Source organism: Onychostoma macrolepis, chromosome 25 (genome assembly GCF_012432095.1).
Source record: "Onychostoma macrolepis isolate SWU-2019 chromosome 25, ASM1243209v1, whole genome shotgun sequence".
Classification (NCBI taxonomy): Eukaryota; Metazoa; Chordata; class Actinopteri; order Cypriniformes; family Cyprinidae; genus Onychostoma; species Onychostoma macrolepis.
Genome location: NC_081179.1, coordinates 6243074 through 6264250, shown reverse-complemented (window position 1 = coordinate 6264250; position 21177 = coordinate 6243074). Strand labels below are relative to the sequence as shown.

Below are 21177 nucleotides of genomic sequence, written 5' to 3'. Positions count from 1 at the left end.
AGTCACCAGGGGGCAGTACAGAGAGCTATCTGCTATGACTAATATTTGCCCTGGTAATGACACTGCATTGCCCCCCATTAAATAGCACTGGCAGGAGGAAAGGAGATGATTTTACATGCACTTAAATCTTGAAGGTCACGTTATGTGGAAACTAGATTACTAAATGATAATGAGTTTGTAGACCTTTCTGTTCCAGGGCACTACGCCATGTACTCAATTCCAGTTTTTTCCCTCGGTCTCTCAGGAGAGCGGTAGATGGAGGCAGTGAAAGTGTTCAGGAACAGTTAAATGCGTGTTGATGTGTGGCGCTCACACGGCAGCCCTGCACTCTCCCAGCTGAATTTCATCGTTTAAGAATGTCTTTCAGCAACTTGTCCATTACACATCCATTAGAGCAGCATCAAAGGAGACATAACTGCCTCTTTCACATCCCAACGACTCCAGACAGTTAGACACCTCTGAAAACAACAGTTTAGTTGTTCCATCTTGTTTATCGGTTTGTTTATCTCTCTTTGTTTGTGTGTCTGCTCTCTCCTTCCAGCTTCTAGCCGGCGAGGAGTCTGTAATCACAGCCAATATGCTGAGCAGTGAAGATCTTGACACCCCTCCAGAGGAGCTGGTGTATGCTTTAGAGATGCCCAGCAATGGGATCGTTGCCTTTAAAGTGTCCCCGGATGACAGGGTGGACAGTTTCACCCAGGCTCAGATTAATAATGGAGAGGTTTTATTCATTCATCAGGGTGGGTTGACATCAGTTTCTTTGAATCGAGTCCTTTAAAACCTTTAAAAGCAGAATAAAATATTGGCTACTAAAGAAAAAAACAGTAGGCCACCTGATGAGGGACCAGAAAAGAGATTTGGGGCGTGGCAATCATATAGAACAGCCTAGCAACCACATGGAATCGTGTTAAAAGCCACTTTCAAGGCCCAGCCACTCAGAACACCACAGCAATGTAATAAAAACCTCCCAAAACATCATAGTAAAACCCAATAAAAATGCCTTAGCAACCATATAGCAACAAGCTAAAAACAACTTAAAATACCTCAGGACACCTCAGCAATAGAGTAGCAGCATCTAAAAAACTGTTCTGAACACCTTTAGCAACATGCCAAAACCCACTCTCACCACATTAGCAAATGCATAGTAACATGTTAAAACAACTCAGAACAACTTAGCAATCATATAGAGTAGCAGCATGCAAAAAACTGTTCTGAGCACCTCATAAAAAACAACACAGCAGTCATATTCAGTAGCAACATGATAAAAACACCTTAGCACATAGCAACATGTTACAAACGACTCAGAACAACTTAGCAATCATATAGAGTAGCAGCATGCAAAAAAAGATAAATAAATAAACTATTTGGAACAGTTTAGCACCTGCATGGCAACATGCTACAGCACACTCAGAACATATTAGCGAATGCATAGCAACATGCTAAAAACAGCAATAAACAGAGCACCTCAGCAATCATATAATAGTAGCATGCTAAACTCCCCAAAAAAACACATTAAAACAACTCAGAACACCTTAGAAATCATATAGAGCATGCAAAAAATCTATTTGAACAATAGCAACACGCTAAACCAACTTGGAAAACTTTGCAACACACTAAAACTACTGTGAACACTTTGCAACCACATAGCAACTCACTATTGCCCGCTCTAAACGCTTTAGCAAATGTATAGCTAATTTTTAGATAAGTTCCCTCAAAGAACTTTTACTTTGATAAATGTAATGTGCTGCAAGGAACCATTGAAGAACCCTTGTTTTAAGAGTATAACATGATGTAGTGAATATGATGTGCTTGTGTCTGGTCTCAGGCTCAGAGTCTGGTGGGTTCAGCTTCACTGTGACTGATGGAGAACACACTTCACCTCTCCACCACTTCGCTGTCAAGGCAAGACAGCTCACCATCTCCATGGAAACGAAGGGAGAACTCATGGTCTTCCCAGGTGGGCTCCACACGTCCAGGGCTTAAATCCAAATCCCTGTCTTTCTCTGGGCCAAATGAAAGATCTTTATTGGCCCAGAGAGAAATTGTTCATAAATCTTAAAATTTTCATTTTCCTCATCATGAACAGTCCGTAATCTTATCTGGAACAGCCTTGTAAATCAATTATATCAATTATAGCTGAATGAAAGCTGCTAAAATGTGTTTTCATGAAGAAATCGGTGGAGTGATATGATTTGTTTGGTGATGCTTGTCAGGCACCAGGCAGGTGATCAGTGGAGATATTTTGCGGGCCATAACAAGTGAAGACGGTGATGAAATCACATACTCACTAGTGAAACCTCCTCGCTTGGGACGAATAATCAAACCTAACCAGCGTGGACAGTTTGAGGAGATCACTAGATTCACACAGACTGAGGTAAATAATATTGTATATTTGTGAAATTATACTTGCAGAGGAAACCACGTGCAGCTACATTATCGAAAGGTTTATATTTTATTAGCGGTAGTAGAAGTAATAGTATTGGTATTAGTACTATTTTACAGAATAATTCTTTTGTTTTGACATTGTATAAAAACCCTTAAAATGTGTTGTCACTAAAGCCTCTTCCATTGTAATGCCATCTCTGGCCACAAGAGAGCAGCATATGTGCAGATATTATTAGTGGCCAGTAGAGGGCAGCACTATTCTCTCATTACATTCAGGATTTTGCCTGTTGAATGTAAACTTATGAAATCTGCAAGTATTTCAAGTTTAGAATTCAAACTATTTTCCCTATTTGCTGTCTGATGCTTCAACATCTGACCATTTGATCTGTTTTATGAACAGTGTTATAGGCTGTGGCCAGTTATAAAAGGGTTTTTGATTTGTCTTGTGTGTTCAGTTGGATGCAGGTGCCGTGTATTATGAGCATCAGATGCCGGCTGAGCCCTTCTGGGTCCTGAAAGATTCTGTTGAGCTGGCCCTCACATCGCCCCCAGCAACAGAGCTGCGTCACAGCCTGCCAGTCACTGTGTCATACTACGCAGCCAATCAAAATGTGTCATCTCAGCTCTGGAAGAACAAAGGTAGCTACCAATTAAATGTAATTTTTTGGAGTAGGTGCTCTCTGTCAATTGATACAAAAATAAACAGAAGACTGATAATAATAGGCAAATGTGGTGGGAACAGGACACAATGCAGGCCACATTCAAACTTGTATTTTCTGCATGAGCATTGTTACTCAATGTGGTTGGAACTTGAATGCCAAGTATCTGGTCTTGCACTGCAGAGTTTAGCTCAAAACCTAATCAAAGACCACCAAACAAGCTAATCAAGGTCTTCGGAGTTACTAGAAAATTACCGGTAGGTGAGTTTAATTATGGTTTGGCTAAACTCTGCAGGGCAGTAGCCCTCCAGGTCCATGTTGTATGCTAATCTCTAGGACACAGGTTTAATAATTAAACGTAATTTAATTATTTTCCTTTGGTGTTTTGTTAATGTGTTGCAGGTGTGTCTGTGGTGCAGGGTCAGTCTAAACTGATTGACATCTCTGTTTTGGATGCTTCTAACCTGCTGGCCAGTTTGCCTGAGCAGAAGCGGACGGGGCAAGACATTGTCTATGAAGTGCGTCGGTTCCCCGATCATGGACGACTCACTCTCGGGGGGTCTGACCTGCCTCGCGATGCTCCCCGTTTCCTGCAGGATGACGTGGTACGTGGTGATGTAGAGTACAATCACGATGACTCCGGAGCATCTTCTGATAGCTTCTCTTTCCGGGTCCATCTGAACCCCAGTGGCCGCACTCCGCAAGTCCAGCCCGGTGCCGTGGTTCTGGAGGAGATCTTCCTGATCTCCATCAGACGGCGAGACTCAAACCCGCCAGAACTTGTAAGCTTGGACCTGCTCCTGGAAGCACTCCAGGGCTCCACGACCATCATCTCCAAAAACTACCTCAACACGGTTGACCAGGACAGCACACCGGACGAGGTCCGATTTACCATCTCCAAGAATCCAGCTAATGGATATGTCATCTACACTGACTCCGGAGACCGGATCAACCAGTTCAGCCAGGAAGACATCAACACTGGGCGGGTTGCTTTTGTTAGCGATGGAAGTCTGTCCGATGGCTTCATGGAATTTATAGTGTCTGATGGGAAACACCAAACAGACCCATACACGCTGCATATCGGAATCCTGGCCAAGTCTCTGATACTGAAAAAAGCTCCAGAGATCCATGTAAGGCAGGGAGATGACGAGACGCTAATCACAGAGGACATGCTGAGCACCTCCACTGGGGGTCCTGTCGAGGAAGATGTACTCTATAAGATCACCAGTGTCCCAAAATATGCAGCCGTAATGGTGGACAGACAGCCCACATCGGCTTTCACGCAGAAGCAGATCAAACAGGGAAGAGTGAGTGTCCGTTTCATTAAGTCCACCTCACCGAGAGATAGTGTGGCATTTATGGCCCGAAGCAGGGCGGCGAATGTGTCCTCCGTCCTCAACATTACCGTGAAACCACTGGCGAAGGTGGCCCAGAATCCCCTGCTCCCCAGAGGTGCTACTGTACTCGTAGACAGAAAGTTGCTGGATGCTACACCTCTGGCCAACAAGACCAGAACATCTCCAACCTTCAGCATGATCCAACAACCTCAAGGAGCTCGGTTCATCAAGAGGGGTGGGCAAGATGATGGCCAACCAGTGAGTTCCTTCACCCAACAAGACCTGGATGAAGGTCGGGTAGCTCTGGAGATCTTAAACACAACTGGGGGTCAAAACGCTGGAGGTCAAGGTCAAGATGAAGCACGCTTCCTCCTAAAAGAAAAAAGCGTTCCTCCTGCAGAGTGCGTTTTGCGCTTCCATGTGGTCCCTTACGACCCTTCTAGAGTGTATGGTGCTACACTGCTCAAAGTGCCACCGGTGTTCGTCAAGAGCGATCCAGGTCAAGCCGAGCCCAGGTGGAGAGGAGATGGTGATGTGGCTTCTGGCAGCACTACAGCGACTCCTGTGGTGTCTAGACGAAATACACTGTGGGCTATCCTTATTCCCATTCTCGTCATCCTCCTACTCATGCTCCTGGCCGCAATGCTGGCCTACTACTTGGTCCGTCGCAACAAAACCGGGAAGCACAATGTCCAAACGGTGGCGGCAAAGCCGAAGAACGGAGATGTGAATCAGGAGACTTTTAGGAAAACAGATCCTGCGAACAACATCCCCATGTCAAACATGGACTCCAAAGGGGCGGATCCTGAGTTAATACAGCACTGTCGGACAACAAACCCTGCTCTGAAAAAGAACCAGTACTGGGTTTGAGAAGGGGAGGCGACCGGACACTTGTGTTTTCAAGGCCTTGAATCATTCCAGTCAGTGTTATACAGTTTTCTTGCCATTATTGATGCTTATGAATTGAAGTCCAGCACATATCTGAGTTTAGGGTTTCTTAGATGGCACAGCCAGATCTGTGTGTGTACTGATGTTCTAATAGTCATTTCTCAACTGAGGTGGAATTAACCAACTTTTAAGGTACTTTTGGACAAGAGCATAACATGTTATGTTTGAACAATCCTTTTTATGTATGTTTAGGCAGTAAATGGTTTAAGATCTTATTTTTTAGTGTTATTTAGGTTTATGTTTGCGTTGCTTTTAAACACCAATCAATAGATGTGCCATTTTCCCAGCAGCCTGTTTTCTTTTGTGACACATTGTGTGATTTAAAATTGTGCTGACAATTTGGCACCTTTATAATCACTTGTTTAAATGAATATTCTAAGTTCAATACAAGTTAAGCTCTGTCAACAGCATCTGTTACATGATGTTGGTTACCTGAGAAAATAACAAAATAGCTTGCACTTACAGTGGAAGTCTATGAAGCAAGTCATTGCTCCTTTAAAATACACACGGAAGTATAGCCACGCGATTTTCTAAATTACCTACTGTTTTTAAATGACCTACTAGCCTTTTCTGTGAAAAGTTATCCAACTTCAACCAATTATGGCCATGTAAAGCCACTAAACTCCACTCAGAAGCATTATGCCGGTAAATTCATCCACCTAGAAAAGTAGTCCCATTGCAAAAGGTATTATTTAGATTAGTTTTTCCCAAACCTATTCCTGGAGGCACACCTACGGTACACATTTTTATGTCCTGGATCTATTTATGGAGTTTCTACTAATGAGTTGATCATGAATGAATCAGGTGCGTTTGAGTAGGAAGAGTTTGAAAATGAGGTTGGGTAGTTAATATAAGTGCTTTAACAAATATTTCAAATTTTCAACCCTTTGCAATATATTACCCCATAGATTCTCACTGCAAGTGCTTGTTAATAACGTATTTTCTGTTGTAATTGACAGCATAACAGTCTTAGAATTATTAAGCTGAACGTATGCTTTGATTTTCTGTTTTTAATGTGCATGATGTAAATTTCAACCATAGATGGGATGTTGTAAAGAATGGGTATAAGAATGTGGAAAATGCAGGAAAAACGACAGATGTTGAAGGTGGAAACAACGCAGTGGATTTGTGAGGAAACAGAAGGTACCTGTGTTTGTACAACCTGTTTGAAAAAGTATACCAACATCTTTAGGCCTATTGGCTACTTATTATTTTGTACAAAACTTCCAAAGCTGGGAAAGCATAGAGTCACAGCTCCCTGCTGTCCTCTACAGGTCAAAAGAAGTATTACAAAGCAACAGTATTATGGTCAATGGAGTATGAATAGAAAAATCTAGTACATTTGAATGTGTGTGAGATGTAACAGCAGTTGGAAAAATGATACATTCTGTTTGGTCAGATTATGGTGCTAGTACCGCTTTGAAATCTTATCGTGCCTGCTCAAAAAGAGTAATCTCACAGCCATGCCACGTATACTTCTCAGTTTTGACACATAAACAGTGCTGAGATTTAATGGTTCGAGAGTGTAAATGAGACTTCATGTTTACTAATCATCATATCAGTCGTGTGAAAGTAAAACGAACAGCCTTACTGAATGCTTTTAGGTATTTTTCTATAAATCTATCTTTTCTACTCTGTTTGTTGTAATTGTTTTGTCCGTAAATGCTTTCATCCACTGCACTGATTACAGGCACTGAAGAACTGTAAAGTTTTCTCCTCCAGAACTGTAGCCACGGACAGGAAGTGAGTCAGCAGTGGCTGTATTCACACTGTGTCCTGATTGGCTGCAGGGAAGATATGAGGTCATTATTCCTCAGGCAGCAGCATCTATTTTCCAGAGCTGTTTCTGAGCTCAGTTCACAACTTTTGTTTTAGGTTTAAAAGTACAGAAAAATATGTAAGTCGTTAGATGGCTGGGTGAAAGTATGTCTGAGCATATGCATTTTTTACAAAATAATGTTTGCCATTTGAGACATATATTTCTGCAGTGTTTGAAATAAAGAAACTGAAATTCGGCTAACAATATAGTTCACCAAAAATGAAAATTCAGTCAATTCATGTACTCAACCTTACATTATGTCGTTAAAAACCACTATGACTTTCTGTCTTCCATATTTTGTGTCACTGAAATTTAATTAATATATGCTTTTTGGGTTTGCTAGACACTGTTGTATAGAAACAGTGGCCTGGAGATTTTTCTAAATGCCTTTTTTTGTGTTCCACGGATGATAGAAAGTCATACAGGTTTGGATCGACCTGAGGGTGAGTGAATAGAGTTTTCATTTTCTATTTCTTAAAAAAAAAAGTTTATAGAAAGAGTTATTTGTCACTGGTTCTTTCTGAATTGCAGTAAATCATTTGGACCGTCACTGGCTGAACTGTATAATTTTAATTGTAATTTTAATCGGTTGTTTGGCTTTTCTTATCTAACAATAGTGACGTTCCTTATAATCATAGACCAATTCTTCCACATCATTCCAGAGTTTAATTATATAGAGACATGATCGGTTCCCAAGGTACTGCGTATGGAATTTATATCACTGTTGATCTGATTTTCCCTTTTCTTTATTAAGCTAGTGTTAACTGCATATCCTGGGGTTACCATATCCTATCTGAGACCTCTCAGGACGTTTGTATCGGTGTTTCTGCAGAGCAGAATTGAGATCACATGAAAACTCAGGACATCAATGGTATTTGTTCTCTGGGTATTTATGGGAATATGTTGACCTTAAACCCAAAACCATGTACAATCCCACAACCCTCTTCTTCTTTCTTTTTTTCTTTTTTTTTATGTTTTTGAATTTTGTTTGCTTGTAAATATATTATGTCGGGTCACATAACCTGTCATAAGAATCAAAATGCACTTTCCTCCAGCTCTTCAATGATTTCATTCGTGGGTGAGAGTTTTCATTTCCAGTGTTTATTTATTTTTAGCATCTATATTCGGTTTAGATTTTGCTCTTTTAAAAAGTGTGTGAACATGCAATTCATTATGTCCCTATAGAAAAAAGTAATATGTCATGGTCCCAACAACAAAATAAAAAACAAAAAAGATTGCTTTTGTTTCTTGAATGATGTGTTCCACATGTTTGTGTTGCATAACATGTTAAAATGATCATATATAATATTTAATATAAAATAAAGATACATTTAATAAATAAAAATGCATTATTATTATTGCTATCATTTTATATATAGTTTAACGCAAATATCAGCAGCATGTTGTGCTTCGTTTTGACCAGCAGATGGCGCAAGGGTGTCCATAAGTATTTCACGAGCTCTCATCTGCGCTCATTCTTTCCTACCAGCGGCCTTTTCGCTTTCTTCAGACTTTCTTGGCTCTTTCTTCGGAACAACACTCACTGTCAAACGCTCCACAGTCTTGTTACTATAGCTGACATGACTGTTTTCAGCATATTACTTTGGCACCTGCTACATATCCTTTTATATTTAACAGATAACTATTTATTTTACTCATTTGCTAGCTAAAAGACTTTTGTTTTGAAGTGTCTCACCATATGAATCAGTCAAAACAGCTCAACTCAACCAGCCAATCAGGTCGCGCTCCAAACACAGTCGACACGCCCACTTGAAAAAAAAAAAAAAAAAAAAGGAACCCAGAAAGAAGTAAACTGTCTCAATAATGCAGGTGAATTGATTGGTTCTGGTTTCTGATTCTAAAGCATTGAAACTTATGTAAACAAGCAGGGTTTTTTTTTAACAGCACCTGTTTTTAATTACATTGCCTAAATGATGGAAGGCTTAAAGGTTGTTGCAATGCATAATGATTGACATATTTGGGAAAGAGAATCAGTACAATTTAAATATACACTGCAAAGGCAAAAGTATTTGCACATCCCCTTTTAATTATGGGGTTTGGCTATTTCAGAAACACTCTTAACTAGCAGGTCATAAATTGAATTGCACAGTCATGCAATCTCCCTAGACAAAAGAATAGGGCCCTGTTCTGTTCAGTCTCAGAGGCGAGTGAATAAATGTGAAACTAATATGAAGTTTTGGGTTACTATTATTATTACTTAAAATATTGTAGGAAAATATGAGCCATTAAAAATGGATCTGAAAACTGACCTTATTTGAAAAAAATATGTCAATAAATGCAGGTGCTTTGTTTGCCGCCTTGCACATTTCAAATGCAGAAACTGGAAACATTTGCATAGAAATGCAGAAGGGCTTCGTGGTTTGCTGAGTCTTTTAGTCTTGGAGAAAGAAAGGCAGATGTTAGGGTCAAGAAAAAAGAGAGGGGTCACCAGAGTTCATGCTTTCTCTCTCGTGGTTTCTCTTGTCAGTGGTCAGATGTGTCAATGCTAGGGTGTGTGTGCATGCAGAAAAATCACTGCACTTTACTTTAAAACACATACAGAATCAGTGTTGCAATTGCCTAGCCACAGTGTAATGCACAGGGTTAAAATCAGTATGTGTACATATGAGCAACAGTAGGGATACTTGCCTTAGCAAGCAGCAATTAACTAAGCAAATTTGCAGTTGATATATTTCCTTGACCCAAAACGTGTGTAGATCATATGAAAGGGCCCCTTCTCCTTCTGTTCATCCCGTCTGGGTGAAATGTGCCTCACAGTTCTGTTTTTTACATCCTGCAACTGTGTTAACATTTCCAACCTCTAAATAAGCTTTTCCTGCTTCCAGTCTGCTATTACAACACCCCATGTTTCCATCTGAGGTCACCTCAGAATCTGTGAAATCATCCAGCAATCTTGCTTTTAATTGGTCGAAATACAATTGTAACGGTCAAATGTGTTTACGATGGTCTGATACACTAATAGATTTAAAAAGGATTGGGTAGTTAAAGTTAAATGTTCTCTGGGTGAAAGCAGCCAGCAGGAAATATTAAGTGTAGTGCCCTAGTTAGAGTCCACATGTCTGGGTATGTGATTTGAGACTTGTCGTCATTGTCTCTGAACTGCAGGGACTTTAGTTTCCATAGTGCTGCTCTCAGGGATGCTACAGAGAAGATATGCAGTCTGAGTAGACTGTTAGTTTGAGGAACGAGCTCTGGAAGGGCACTTAAGCGGTTTCAACATATAATGTAACATGAAGAACTTTTTTCAACCTCAAAATCCCTCTACAGTGAAACACGGGTCTTCATAAGCAAACAACCACTGAAGGAGCTTTATTTTTAAGGGTTCTCTAAACATTGCATGTCTGTTGCCAGATAATGTTTTCCCTCTGTAATGTAAAGTTTATTTGCAGGTCAGATGTGTTTGTGTCTCACTCTGTCTTTCCTAGAACCTTGTGAACCACAGACAGAGAGGAAGAATTTGTAAAAAAGAAAAAAAATAATAAAGATGGTGAGTCGGCACACATCCTGTCACAGCAGGATCAGGCTATTTACCGTATCTCGCTGTCTGTTTTCCCTATAATACACCCAGTATTTTATCAGCAAATAACAGGGCAGAGGCTCATTGGCAGCAATGTTATTGACTCAAACTGGAGGCAGGGTTTAGATAGAGCAATGGCCGCTCTGTTTCTGTGTTCTAGAGCATGAACTATTAAACTGTCCAACAATTTAATGGTCATCTATTACCTTACTATCTGATAACCTGAATAAAAGGTTATCTGTAATATCACTGATTCTCTAATTTGTAATACAATTGTTGTAATACAATACAAAATGCTGATTTACAGCCGTCACTAACAGTTGGCTAGCTATATTAAAAATTAGTTTTCATGGCAGATTTATTCAAACATTCATTAAATAATGAAGAGATCACTAATAGGTTAAGTAAGATTGAATATGTAACATCCAATGTGTAATATGTGACCCTGGACCACAAAACCAGTCTTAAGTCGCTGGGGTATATTTGTAGCAATAGCCAAAAATACATTGTATGGGTCAAAATTATCCATTTTTCTTTTATGCCAAAAATCATTAGGATATTAAGTAAAGATCATGTTCCATGAAGAAATTTTGTAAATTTCTTACCGTAAATGTATCAAAACTTCATTTTTGATAAGTAATATGCATTGCTAAGAACTTCATTTGGACAACTTTAAAGGTGATTTTCTCAATATTTAGATTTTTTTGCACCCTCAGATTCCAGATTTTCAAATATTTTTATCTCAGCCAAATATTGCCCGATCCTAACAAACCATACATCAATGGAAATCTTATTTATTCAGCTTTCAGATGATGTATAAATCTCAATTTTGAAAAATTGACACTTAAGACTGGTTTTGACGTCCAGGGTCACATATATGTGCAGATATATTTGCAAAATGCTCTTCTTATTTTTCTAACTGTGAACACTGCATGGCTTTCCTGAGGTAAATGTTACAGTCTGTGACATATTGTTTACAAACTGTTTTACTGAAGTCTTTCCGAGGTTAAAATGCTGATTAAGCTATTACATGAGACACCATACACGAACTGTTTCTTTCAACTCATCTTTTGATGTTCATTCATGTTTATTTTCCCTTTAACTAGCAGTAAAGAGGAAGATATGATCGGTTTGTGTGCACTCCGCGGTGCTGCTTGAATTGAGGCGGACGATCTGTCATGCTCCATTAAATTGCGCCAAAACAACATTAATTGTTTAAATTGCTCCATAGATTTGACAGAATTTGAAAGACGTGACTTTGTTTCATATCAAAAGTAAGAGAGCATTAAGCTTATTGTGATTATTGGATTGCAGGTGTCCTACAAATAATATTTGTTCAAGAATCAACTGAAAACAGCATAGACTAAAAGATCTTGGTTCATCAGAATGAAACCTGATTAAAAACGATAAATCGATATTGCCAACCCATTGTTGGCAACCACACAGCTGACACCTATTGTAGCTTATCTGTGTTGTGTGTATGTATAGATGTTGACACTAAACGCCATGTTAAGTCAAGTCAAGTCACCTTTATTTATATAGCGCTTTTACAATACAGATTGTGTCAAAGCACTTAACAGTATCAAATTGGAGGATAGAGTGTCAGTAATGTATAATGATAAGATTAAACACTCAATTTTCAGTTAAAGGCATTTCATTATTGAATTCAGAGATGTCATTGTCTAGCTCAGTTTAGTTTAAATAGTATCTGTGCAATCAAATCGGCGATAATCGCTAGAAATTAAGTGTCCCCAACTGAGCAAGCCAGAGGCGACAGCGGCAAGGAACCAAAACTCCCTCTGTGACAGAATGGAGAAAAAAAAACCTTGGGAGAAACCAGGCTCAGTCGGGGGGCCAGTTCTCCTCTGACCAGACGAAACCCGCAGTTCAAAAGTTTCTATTTCTATTTTAATTTTGTTGCAATTTCTAACAATAGTAGTATTATGTAGTTAGGTATTTTATTATATTTTAGTTATTTTGTTATTTTGGTTGATATATCTGGGGATATATCTCTGGGGGTCATCCGGGCGTCCTGGTCTCCGCCGACGATCAGGGCCGCAGACGTCACCTCCCGGCGCCGACCCACCATCTGATCGGACACGGACCGAGAAACAGACTAGGAAAGAAACAGACAAACATTATCGCAGATGCCATTCAACTTACGATGTAACGAGTACATCGTGTGTAATGGGGAGTGTTCCTGGTTCGGTTGATCTAATTAATGCAGCCTAACAATCCTTTAACGGATTTGAATAATAGAAGCGTATTAATGTGTTATGTGTAAGCCAGGCTAAAGAGATGGGTCTTTAATCTAGATTTAAACTGACAGAGTGTGTCTACCTCCCGAACAGTGTTAGGTAGACTGTTCCAGAGTTTGGGTGCTAAATAGGAAAAGGATCTGCCGCCCGCAGTCGATTTTGATATTCTAGGTATTATCAAACGGCCAGAGTTTTGAGAACGCAGCGGACGTGGAGGACTATAATGCGATAAGAGCTCGCTCAAGTACTGAGGAGCTAAACCATTCAGGGCTTTATAAGTAATTAACAAGATTTTAAAATCTATCCGATGCTTGATAGGGAGCCAGTGCAGTGTTGACAGAACCGGGCTAATATGGTCATATTTCCTGGTTCTAGTAAGGACTCTAGCTGCTGCATTTTGGACCAACTGTAGTTTGTTGATCAAGCGTGCAGAACAACCACCCAATAAAGCATTACAATAGTCTAACCTTGAGGTCATAAACGCATGAATTAACATTTCTGCATTTGACGTTGAGAGCATTGGTCGCAATTTAGATATGCTTTTGAGATGAAAAATGCAGTTTTACAGATGCTAGAAACATGGCTTTCAAATGACAGATTGCTATCGAACAGCACACCTAGGTTCCTGACTGATGAAGAAGAATTGACAGAGCAGCCGTCAAGTGTTAGATAATGTTCTAGGTTACATGTGGGGTTTTAGGTCCGATAATTAACACCTCTGTTTTTCAGAATTTAGCAGTAAAAATTACTCGTCATCCAGTTTTTATATCGACTATGCATTCCGTTAGTTTCTCAATTTGGTGTGTTTCACCGGGCCGCGAAGAAATATAGAGCTGAGTATCATCAGCATAACAGTGAAAGCTAACACCATGTCTCCTGATAATATCTCCCAAGGGTAACATATAGGCGTGAAAAGTAACGGCCCTAGTACTGAGCCTTGAGGTACTCCATACTGCACTTGTGATCGATATGATACCTCTTCATTCACTGCTACGAACTGATGGCGGTCAGATAAGTACGATTTGAACCATGCTAAGGCACTTCCACTAATGCCAACAAAGTTTTGTAGTCTATTCAAAAGAATGTTGTGGTCGATAGTGTCGAACGCAGCGCTAAGATCCAGTAGAACTAATAAAGAGATACAACCACAATCAGATGATAGAAGCAGGTCATTTGTAACTCTAATGAGAGCAGTCTCAGTACTATGATACGATCTAAATCCTGACTGGAATTCCTCACAGATATCATTTTTCTGTAGGAAGGAATATAATTGTGAGGATACTACCTTTTCTAGTATCTTTGACAGAAAAGGAGATTTGAGATCGGTCTGTAATTAACTAGATCTTTGGGGTCAAGTTGTGGTTTTTAATGAGAGGCTTAATAACAGCCAATTTGAAGGTTTTGGGGACATATCCTAATGACAATGATGAATTAATAATAGCCAAAAGAGGATCTATGACTTCTGGAAGCAGCTCTTTTAGTAGTTTAGATGGAATCGGGTCTAACATACATGATGTTGGTTTAGATGATTTAACAAGTTTATACAATTCTTCCTCTCCTACAGTAGAGAATGAGTGGAATTGTTCCTCAGGGGTCTATAGTGCGCTATCTGATGCGATACTGTAGCTGACGGCTGCAGGGATACAATTTTATCTCTGATAGTATCGATCTTGGAAGTGAAGTAGTTCATAAAGTCATTACTGCTATGCTCTTGGGAAATGCCAACACCTGTTGATGCTTGATTTTTCGTTAATTTAGTTACTGTATTGAATAAATATCGGGGTTATGTTTGTTTTCTTCTAGAAGAGACGAAAAGTAATCAGATCTAGCAGTTTTAATGCTTTTCTGTAGGATAGGGTACTTTCCGCCAAGCTAAACGAAATACCTCTAATTTAGTTTTCCTCCAGCTGCGCTCCATTTTCCGGGCTGCTCTCTTTAGGGCGCGAGTGTGCTCATTATACCACGGTGTTGGACTCTTATCCTTAATCTTCCTTAAGCGTAAAGGAGCAACCGCATCTAAAGTGCTAGAAAAGAGAGAGTCCATAGTTCCTGTTACATCATCAAGTTGTTCTGAGCTATTGGATATGCTGAGGAACTGAGATAAGTCAGGAAGATTATTTATAAAGCAGTCTTTTGTGGTAGAGGTAATGGTTCTACCATATTTGTAACAAGAAGTTGGCTTTACAGCTTTAGCTATATGGAATATACAGGAGACTAGATAATGATCTGAGATATCATCGCTCTGCTGCAAAATTTCAACGCCACTGACATCAATTCCATGTGACAGTATTAAATCTAGAGTATGATTTCGACAATGAGTAGGTCCTGACACGTGTTGTTTAACACCAATTGAGTTTAGAATGTCTATAAATGCTGATCCTAACGAATCTCTGTCATTATCAACATGGATATTAAAATCACCAACGATTAGGACTTTATCTGCAGTCAGCACTAACTCCGATAGAAGATCAGAAAATTCTTTAATAAAGTCTGTATGGTGCCCTGGTGGCCTGTATACAGTAGCCAGTACAAACATCACAGGATTTATCATTAACACTTGTTTCTTTGGATAACATTATATGAAGCACCATTACTTCGAACGAATTATACTTGAAACCCAACCTCTGAGAGATACTGAAAATATTTCTATAAATTGTAGCAACACCTCCCCCTTTACCTTTTGGACGCGGTTCATGTTTGTAACAGTAATCTTGGGGTGTAGACTCGTTTAAAGTAATGTAATCATCTTGTTTTAGCCAGGTTTCTTAGTCAATTTTTATTTTTTTTTTAAAAGCAAGGACGAGAATAAAGCTATTTAATATGAGTTCTTATCGATTCTAGGATAGATAGATGTTCAAACCATCAAAAAAATTAATAGATTTTTCCTACCCGTTTTTTTTTTTTATGTTGCCGCTCTAGAATTACTGCTATGTTGCCTTACTGCATTCAAATTGCTCTACTGCTCTAGAATTGCTGTGTTCTATAATTTTACTTCTGTCTATACTGCTTAGCCTTGCTGCTCTACTTAGCTGCTCTGCTTTTTAATGTCACTGTTGTCCCTGTTCTGTCACCTTACTTCCTGTACTTACTTATACGATTACTGCTCTGTAATTGCGCTGTTCTATAATCTCACTTCTCTATAATCTCTGCTTTCCTTTACTGCTCTACTTAGTTACTCTGCGCTCTACTTTACTGCTCTAGAATTGTTGTGTTCTATAATTTTACTTCTGTCTATACTGTTCAGCCTTTCCTCACTGCTCTACTTAGCTGCTCTTTTCTGTGAGTTTACTGCTCTAGAACCGCTCTACTTATACGTTCACTGCTCTGTAATGGCTCTGTTCTATAATCTCACTTCTCTATAATCTCTGCTTTCCTTTACTGCTCTACTTAGTTACTCTGCGCTCTACATTACTGCTCTAGAATTGTTGTGTTCTATAATTTTACTTCTGTCTATACTGCACAGACTTTCCTCACTGCTCTACTTAGCTGCTATTTTCTGTGAGTTTACTGCTCTAGAACCGCTCTACTTATACGTTCACTGCTATGTAATGGCTCTGTTCTATAATCTCACTTCTCTATAATCTCTGCTCTCCTTTACTGCTCTACTTAGTTACTCTGCGCTCTACTTTACTGCTCTAGAATTGTTGTGTTCTATAATTTTACTTCTGTCTATACTGTTCAGCCTTTCCTCACTGCTCTACTTAGCTGCTCTTTTCTGTGAGTTTACTGCTCTAGAACCGCTCTACTTATACGTTCACTGCTCTGTAATGGCTCTGTTCTATAATCTCACTTCTGTATAATCTCTGTTTTCCTTTACTGCTCTACCTAGTTACTCTGCGCTCTACTTTACTGCTCTAGAATTGTTGTGTTCTATAATTTTACTTCTGTCTATACTGTTCAGCCTTTCCTCACTGCTCTACTTAGCTGCTCTTTTCTGTGAGTTTACTGATCTAGAACCGCTCTACTTATCGTTCACTGCTCTGTAATGGCTCTGTTCTATAATCTCACTTCTGTATAATCTCTGTTTTCCTTTACTGCTCTACCTAGTTACTCTGCGCTCTACTTTACTGCTCTAGAATTGTTGTGTTCTATAATTTTACTTCTGTCTATACTGCACAGACTTTCCTCACTGCTCTACTTAGCTGCTCTTTTCTGTGAGTTTACTGCTCTAGAACCGCTCTACTTATACGTTCACTGCTCTGTAATGGCTCTGTTCTATAATCTCACTTCTCTATAATCTCTGCTTTCCTTTACTGCTCTACTTAGTTACTCTGCGCTCTACTTTACTGCTCTAGAATTGTTGTGTTCTATAATTTTACTTCTGTCTATACTGCACAGACTTTCCTCACTGCTCTACTTAGCTGCTCTTTTCTGTGAGTTTACTGCTCTAGAACCGCTCTACTTATAATGCTCACTGCTATGTAATGGCTCTGTTCTATAATCTCACTTCTGTATAATCTCTGCTTTCCTTTACTGCTCTACTTAGTTACTCTGCGCTCTACTTTACTGCTCTAGAATTGTTGTGTTCTATAATTTTACTTCTGTCTATACTGCACACACTTTCCTCACTGCTCTACTTAGCTGCTCTTTTCTGTGAGTTTACTGCTCTAGAACCGCTCTACTTATACGTTCACTGCTATGTAATGGCTCTGTTCTATAATCTCACTTCTCTATAATCTCTGCTTTCCTTTACTGCTCTACTTAGTTACTCTGCGCTCTACTTTACTGCTCTAGAATTGTTGTGTTCTATAATTTTACTTCTGTCTATACTGTTCAGCCTTTCCTCACTGCTCTACTTAGCTGCTCTTTTCTGTGAGTTTACTGCTCTAGAACCGCTCTACTTATACGTTCACTGCTATGTAATGGCTCTGTTCTATAATCTCACTTCTCTATAATCTCTGCTTTCCTTTACTGCTCTACTTAGTTACTCTGCGCTCTACTTTACTGCTCTTGAATTGCTGTGTTCTATAATTTTACTTCTGTCTATACTGTTCAGCCTTTCCTCACTGCTCTACTTAGCTGCTCTTTTCTGTGAGTTTACTGCTCTAGAACCGCTCTACTTCTAAGAATTACTGCTCTGTAATTGCGCTGTTCTATAATCTCACTTCTTTCTATTCCTGCATAGCTTTTATTCAATGCTCTACATAGCTAATCTGCTTTTTAACATAACTACTCTAAAAAAAAAACTACACTAGAACAGCTCTATTTAGACTCTGCCGCTCTACATTACTGCTTGTCGAATCATCAATAAGAAAGACAACTCCAATTGGCTATTCAGCTTATCAAGTGCTGCTTGTTTTGTATATCCACAGCTCTAGCTCTTCCGGTTGCCCTGTTTGAATGCCGAATACAGACTCCTGCCACCTGCTGGTACGGGAGAGTTATGTTCTCTCACGCAAGCATAGCATAGTGTACACGCTACCTGGCTTTTGGCAGTAGTCTGTCTGGTGCGTTCTAGTGCAACTTTTTTTGCTCCAACGCAGGCGATGCTCGGCAACGCTACAGTCAGCTTTCCTCAGTGCTAGCTCTTCGGCGTCACTTTTGTGTATCCCTACCCTTACATTGCTTTGTTCTGTGACCTTTATGCATTCAAACCACTCTCCTTTTGTAACATTTCACCTCCATAATTGCTCTGTTCTATATTCTTACTTCTCTATAACCTTTCTGCTTTTCTTTACTGCTCTACCGTTTTTAGCCTGCAGAAGAACCGTTCTGCTTTTCAACCTTGTTCCTCTAGAATCTTCCACTTTGAAACATGAGTGCTCATCTAAATCACAATTGCTCTTTTATGGTCATCTCTATAACCACTCTGCTCTTTTAACCCTACTTCTTAAATGCCCTAGGTCTGCTCTGCTCAACCTCGTTGCTCTAGAAGTGCTCTGCTCTAAACTTCTGTTATATGGTCTCACTTTTTTTGCATGTATCAGCATTTCACTGCTGTATGATCTCAACGCTTGTTATGATCCCACTGCTCAATAATTTCACTGCTCTAGAATCTTATTGTCCCATGATCTCACGGCTGAGGCATTAAAGTGGATGTGAATAGCATGTGTAGCTGTATGCGCTCCAGCGTCACTCTTAGTCCCAGATTTCAGATTTCTCCACAGGCATACGTGATTTTAGTGTGTTATGTTGTAGGAGGCTCCTCCATTCTCACGCATCCATCAAAAAACAGGGACTTGTGATGTCCACCAGTATTGTCCTGCATTCAGTTCTGACTGGATTTGATTAACAGATGCTTGATGCCTCAAATGAGACATGAAAAAACTGAGAAAGAAACTGAGAAAATAGGAGCTTTTGAGTTTGTTGTTTAAGGAGATCTGAAGGCACGAGAGGAATGTAGGCTCAGTGTTCTGAGGAAGTGACTGTTGTCTTCTGGGAATGTTGCTTGGCTTGAAGACAAGGGGGCGGAGTCAGGGAAAGGGTCGCACAATTAGGGGGTGTGGTCCAAACATGTCCTCATCTCTCCCTCTCTCTCTCTCTCTCTGATCTGGCCTTCATCCAGTATCTACATCTGCAAAGTTTGGTAACTGTCTACTCCCTCTTTATAAAACAGCACAAAGTAACTATGAATCATATTTAAAAAATTTAAAAAACCTCTCTCTATATACATATTATAACATTTTCATGGCCTCAAGGTTTCTGCAGAATGACTAAGGGAAAATGCTGGTAAATCATCAAATTAATTAATTAATTAATTAAATGAAGCTGGCACAGCACTCTGTTGCACATCTTAAGTTTAACTAAAATGAGGATTTTGTGACATGCTTGTGGATTAAAGATTAAAAATAATTTTTTCCTATAGCATATATTTTTATCCAAAGCAATTACAATAATGAAAATATTCGGTATATTTTCAAATAATTAAATAATGTATATTTAAATATATTTTAATATTGTAATATTATAATTAATGCATAAAAATTAATATTAGAGTAAATTAAAAAATATATATATTTAACAGTTTGATTAAACATGATGAATCTTAAAATTAAATATTAAATCTTTATGTATTTCAAATATTTCTGTTACACTGAAAAAATTTGATTCAGGGTTTACAATTGTGACTCAGAAATTGAAATTTTACAAATAATAACAACGAAACAGTAAGTGACACACTGATTTTAACATGAAATTTTGAAGTATAAACGCTGAAATAGTATTTCATTATGTAAAACATACTCCCAATAATTTGTATTATTTACAAATTAAACACACACACTCAGAAGCTCTTCCAGACCAGCAGCAAAGAACTGTGGGAAGGCCAGATTAAGCGCTACATGTTAAGAGAACATGACCATCTGGCATTCTTTATATTGCCAGACACACTCATACATCAATTGTTCTTCTTCATACAGTATTGGATCATCATTACATCACAGTGACAGCTGCTCTGTGTTCCTGCAATGTGATTTCTGTTTCAAAAAGTTCCTCTATAATTCCACTTTAAGACGCCAAAAGACCTTTGGCCTATATTCAGTGAAATTCTTTAAAAAAAAAAAGAGAGAGACCTCTGGATGAAACATCAAGAGACTTTGAAGCCAGTATTTATGGATCTGTTCGCTTAAGGGGTCACAGACGGAGACACTCGGCTGAAGGGCTTTTGTGAGAGCGAACTTACATTTGTTCAGAAAATAAATCTCATAAATGCTCATAAATAACTTAAAGCTCATTATCATTGTATTATTGTAATGTTAATCCCATTTAATCAAAAAGAATTAGGATCTCTTGAATCAGGAGTGCTATTATCTAATTCCTATAATTTTTTTTTTTTTTTTCAGGCATTTTCCCCAGTTTTTCCCCCATTATATCAGCTGCTCATCTGCACACAAGATGGCTGGCAGTTTCAGATCTGTCTAAAATTCATCTTGTGACCTCCAGAGGAATCTCGTTCAGGCTAAGAATGTTTTTTTTAAATGTGTCCAGAAATATGTGTTTTACTTTAGCATTTAAGGGAATTATGATGAACAGATTTAGGTCAGCTTTTATGTTTAAACATAAAACTATATATATATATATATATATATATATAATATATATATAAATATATATCTGAGCAGTCCCAGATTTCCCAAAATAAACATTAAAGAACAATTATTTGATAGTTTTGTTAAGGAATAAAAATAATAATTGAAAAACTGCATTTTATAATGAAGCTAAATTTTACATGGCAAGCTTTGTTTATTCATTATATTTTTCAAGTGATAAAATGCATATTGAAAAATATTATGTA

The 21177-nt window shown here is 38.8% G+C and overlaps 1 protein-coding gene across 1 annotated transcript in view; it reads left to right on the top strand.

The window, feature by feature from the left end:
• cspg4 (chondroitin sulfate proteoglycan 4) overlaps positions 1-8408 on the top strand; it is a 54843-nt gene extending 46435 nt beyond the window's left edge. Inside the window, exons 6-10 of the mRNA XM_058767814.1 lie at positions 542-740; positions 1826-1957; positions 2214-2374; positions 2841-3024; positions 3447-8408. Of these exons, the coding sequence (XP_058623797.1) occupies positions 542-740; positions 1826-1957; positions 2214-2374; positions 2841-3024; positions 3447-5251 (2481 nt within the window). The 3' untranslated portion in view covers positions 5252-8408. The remainder of the gene's footprint in view (positions 1-541; positions 741-1825; positions 1958-2213; positions 2375-2840; positions 3025-3446) is intronic.
• Positions 8409-21177: the final 12769 nt, after the last annotated feature.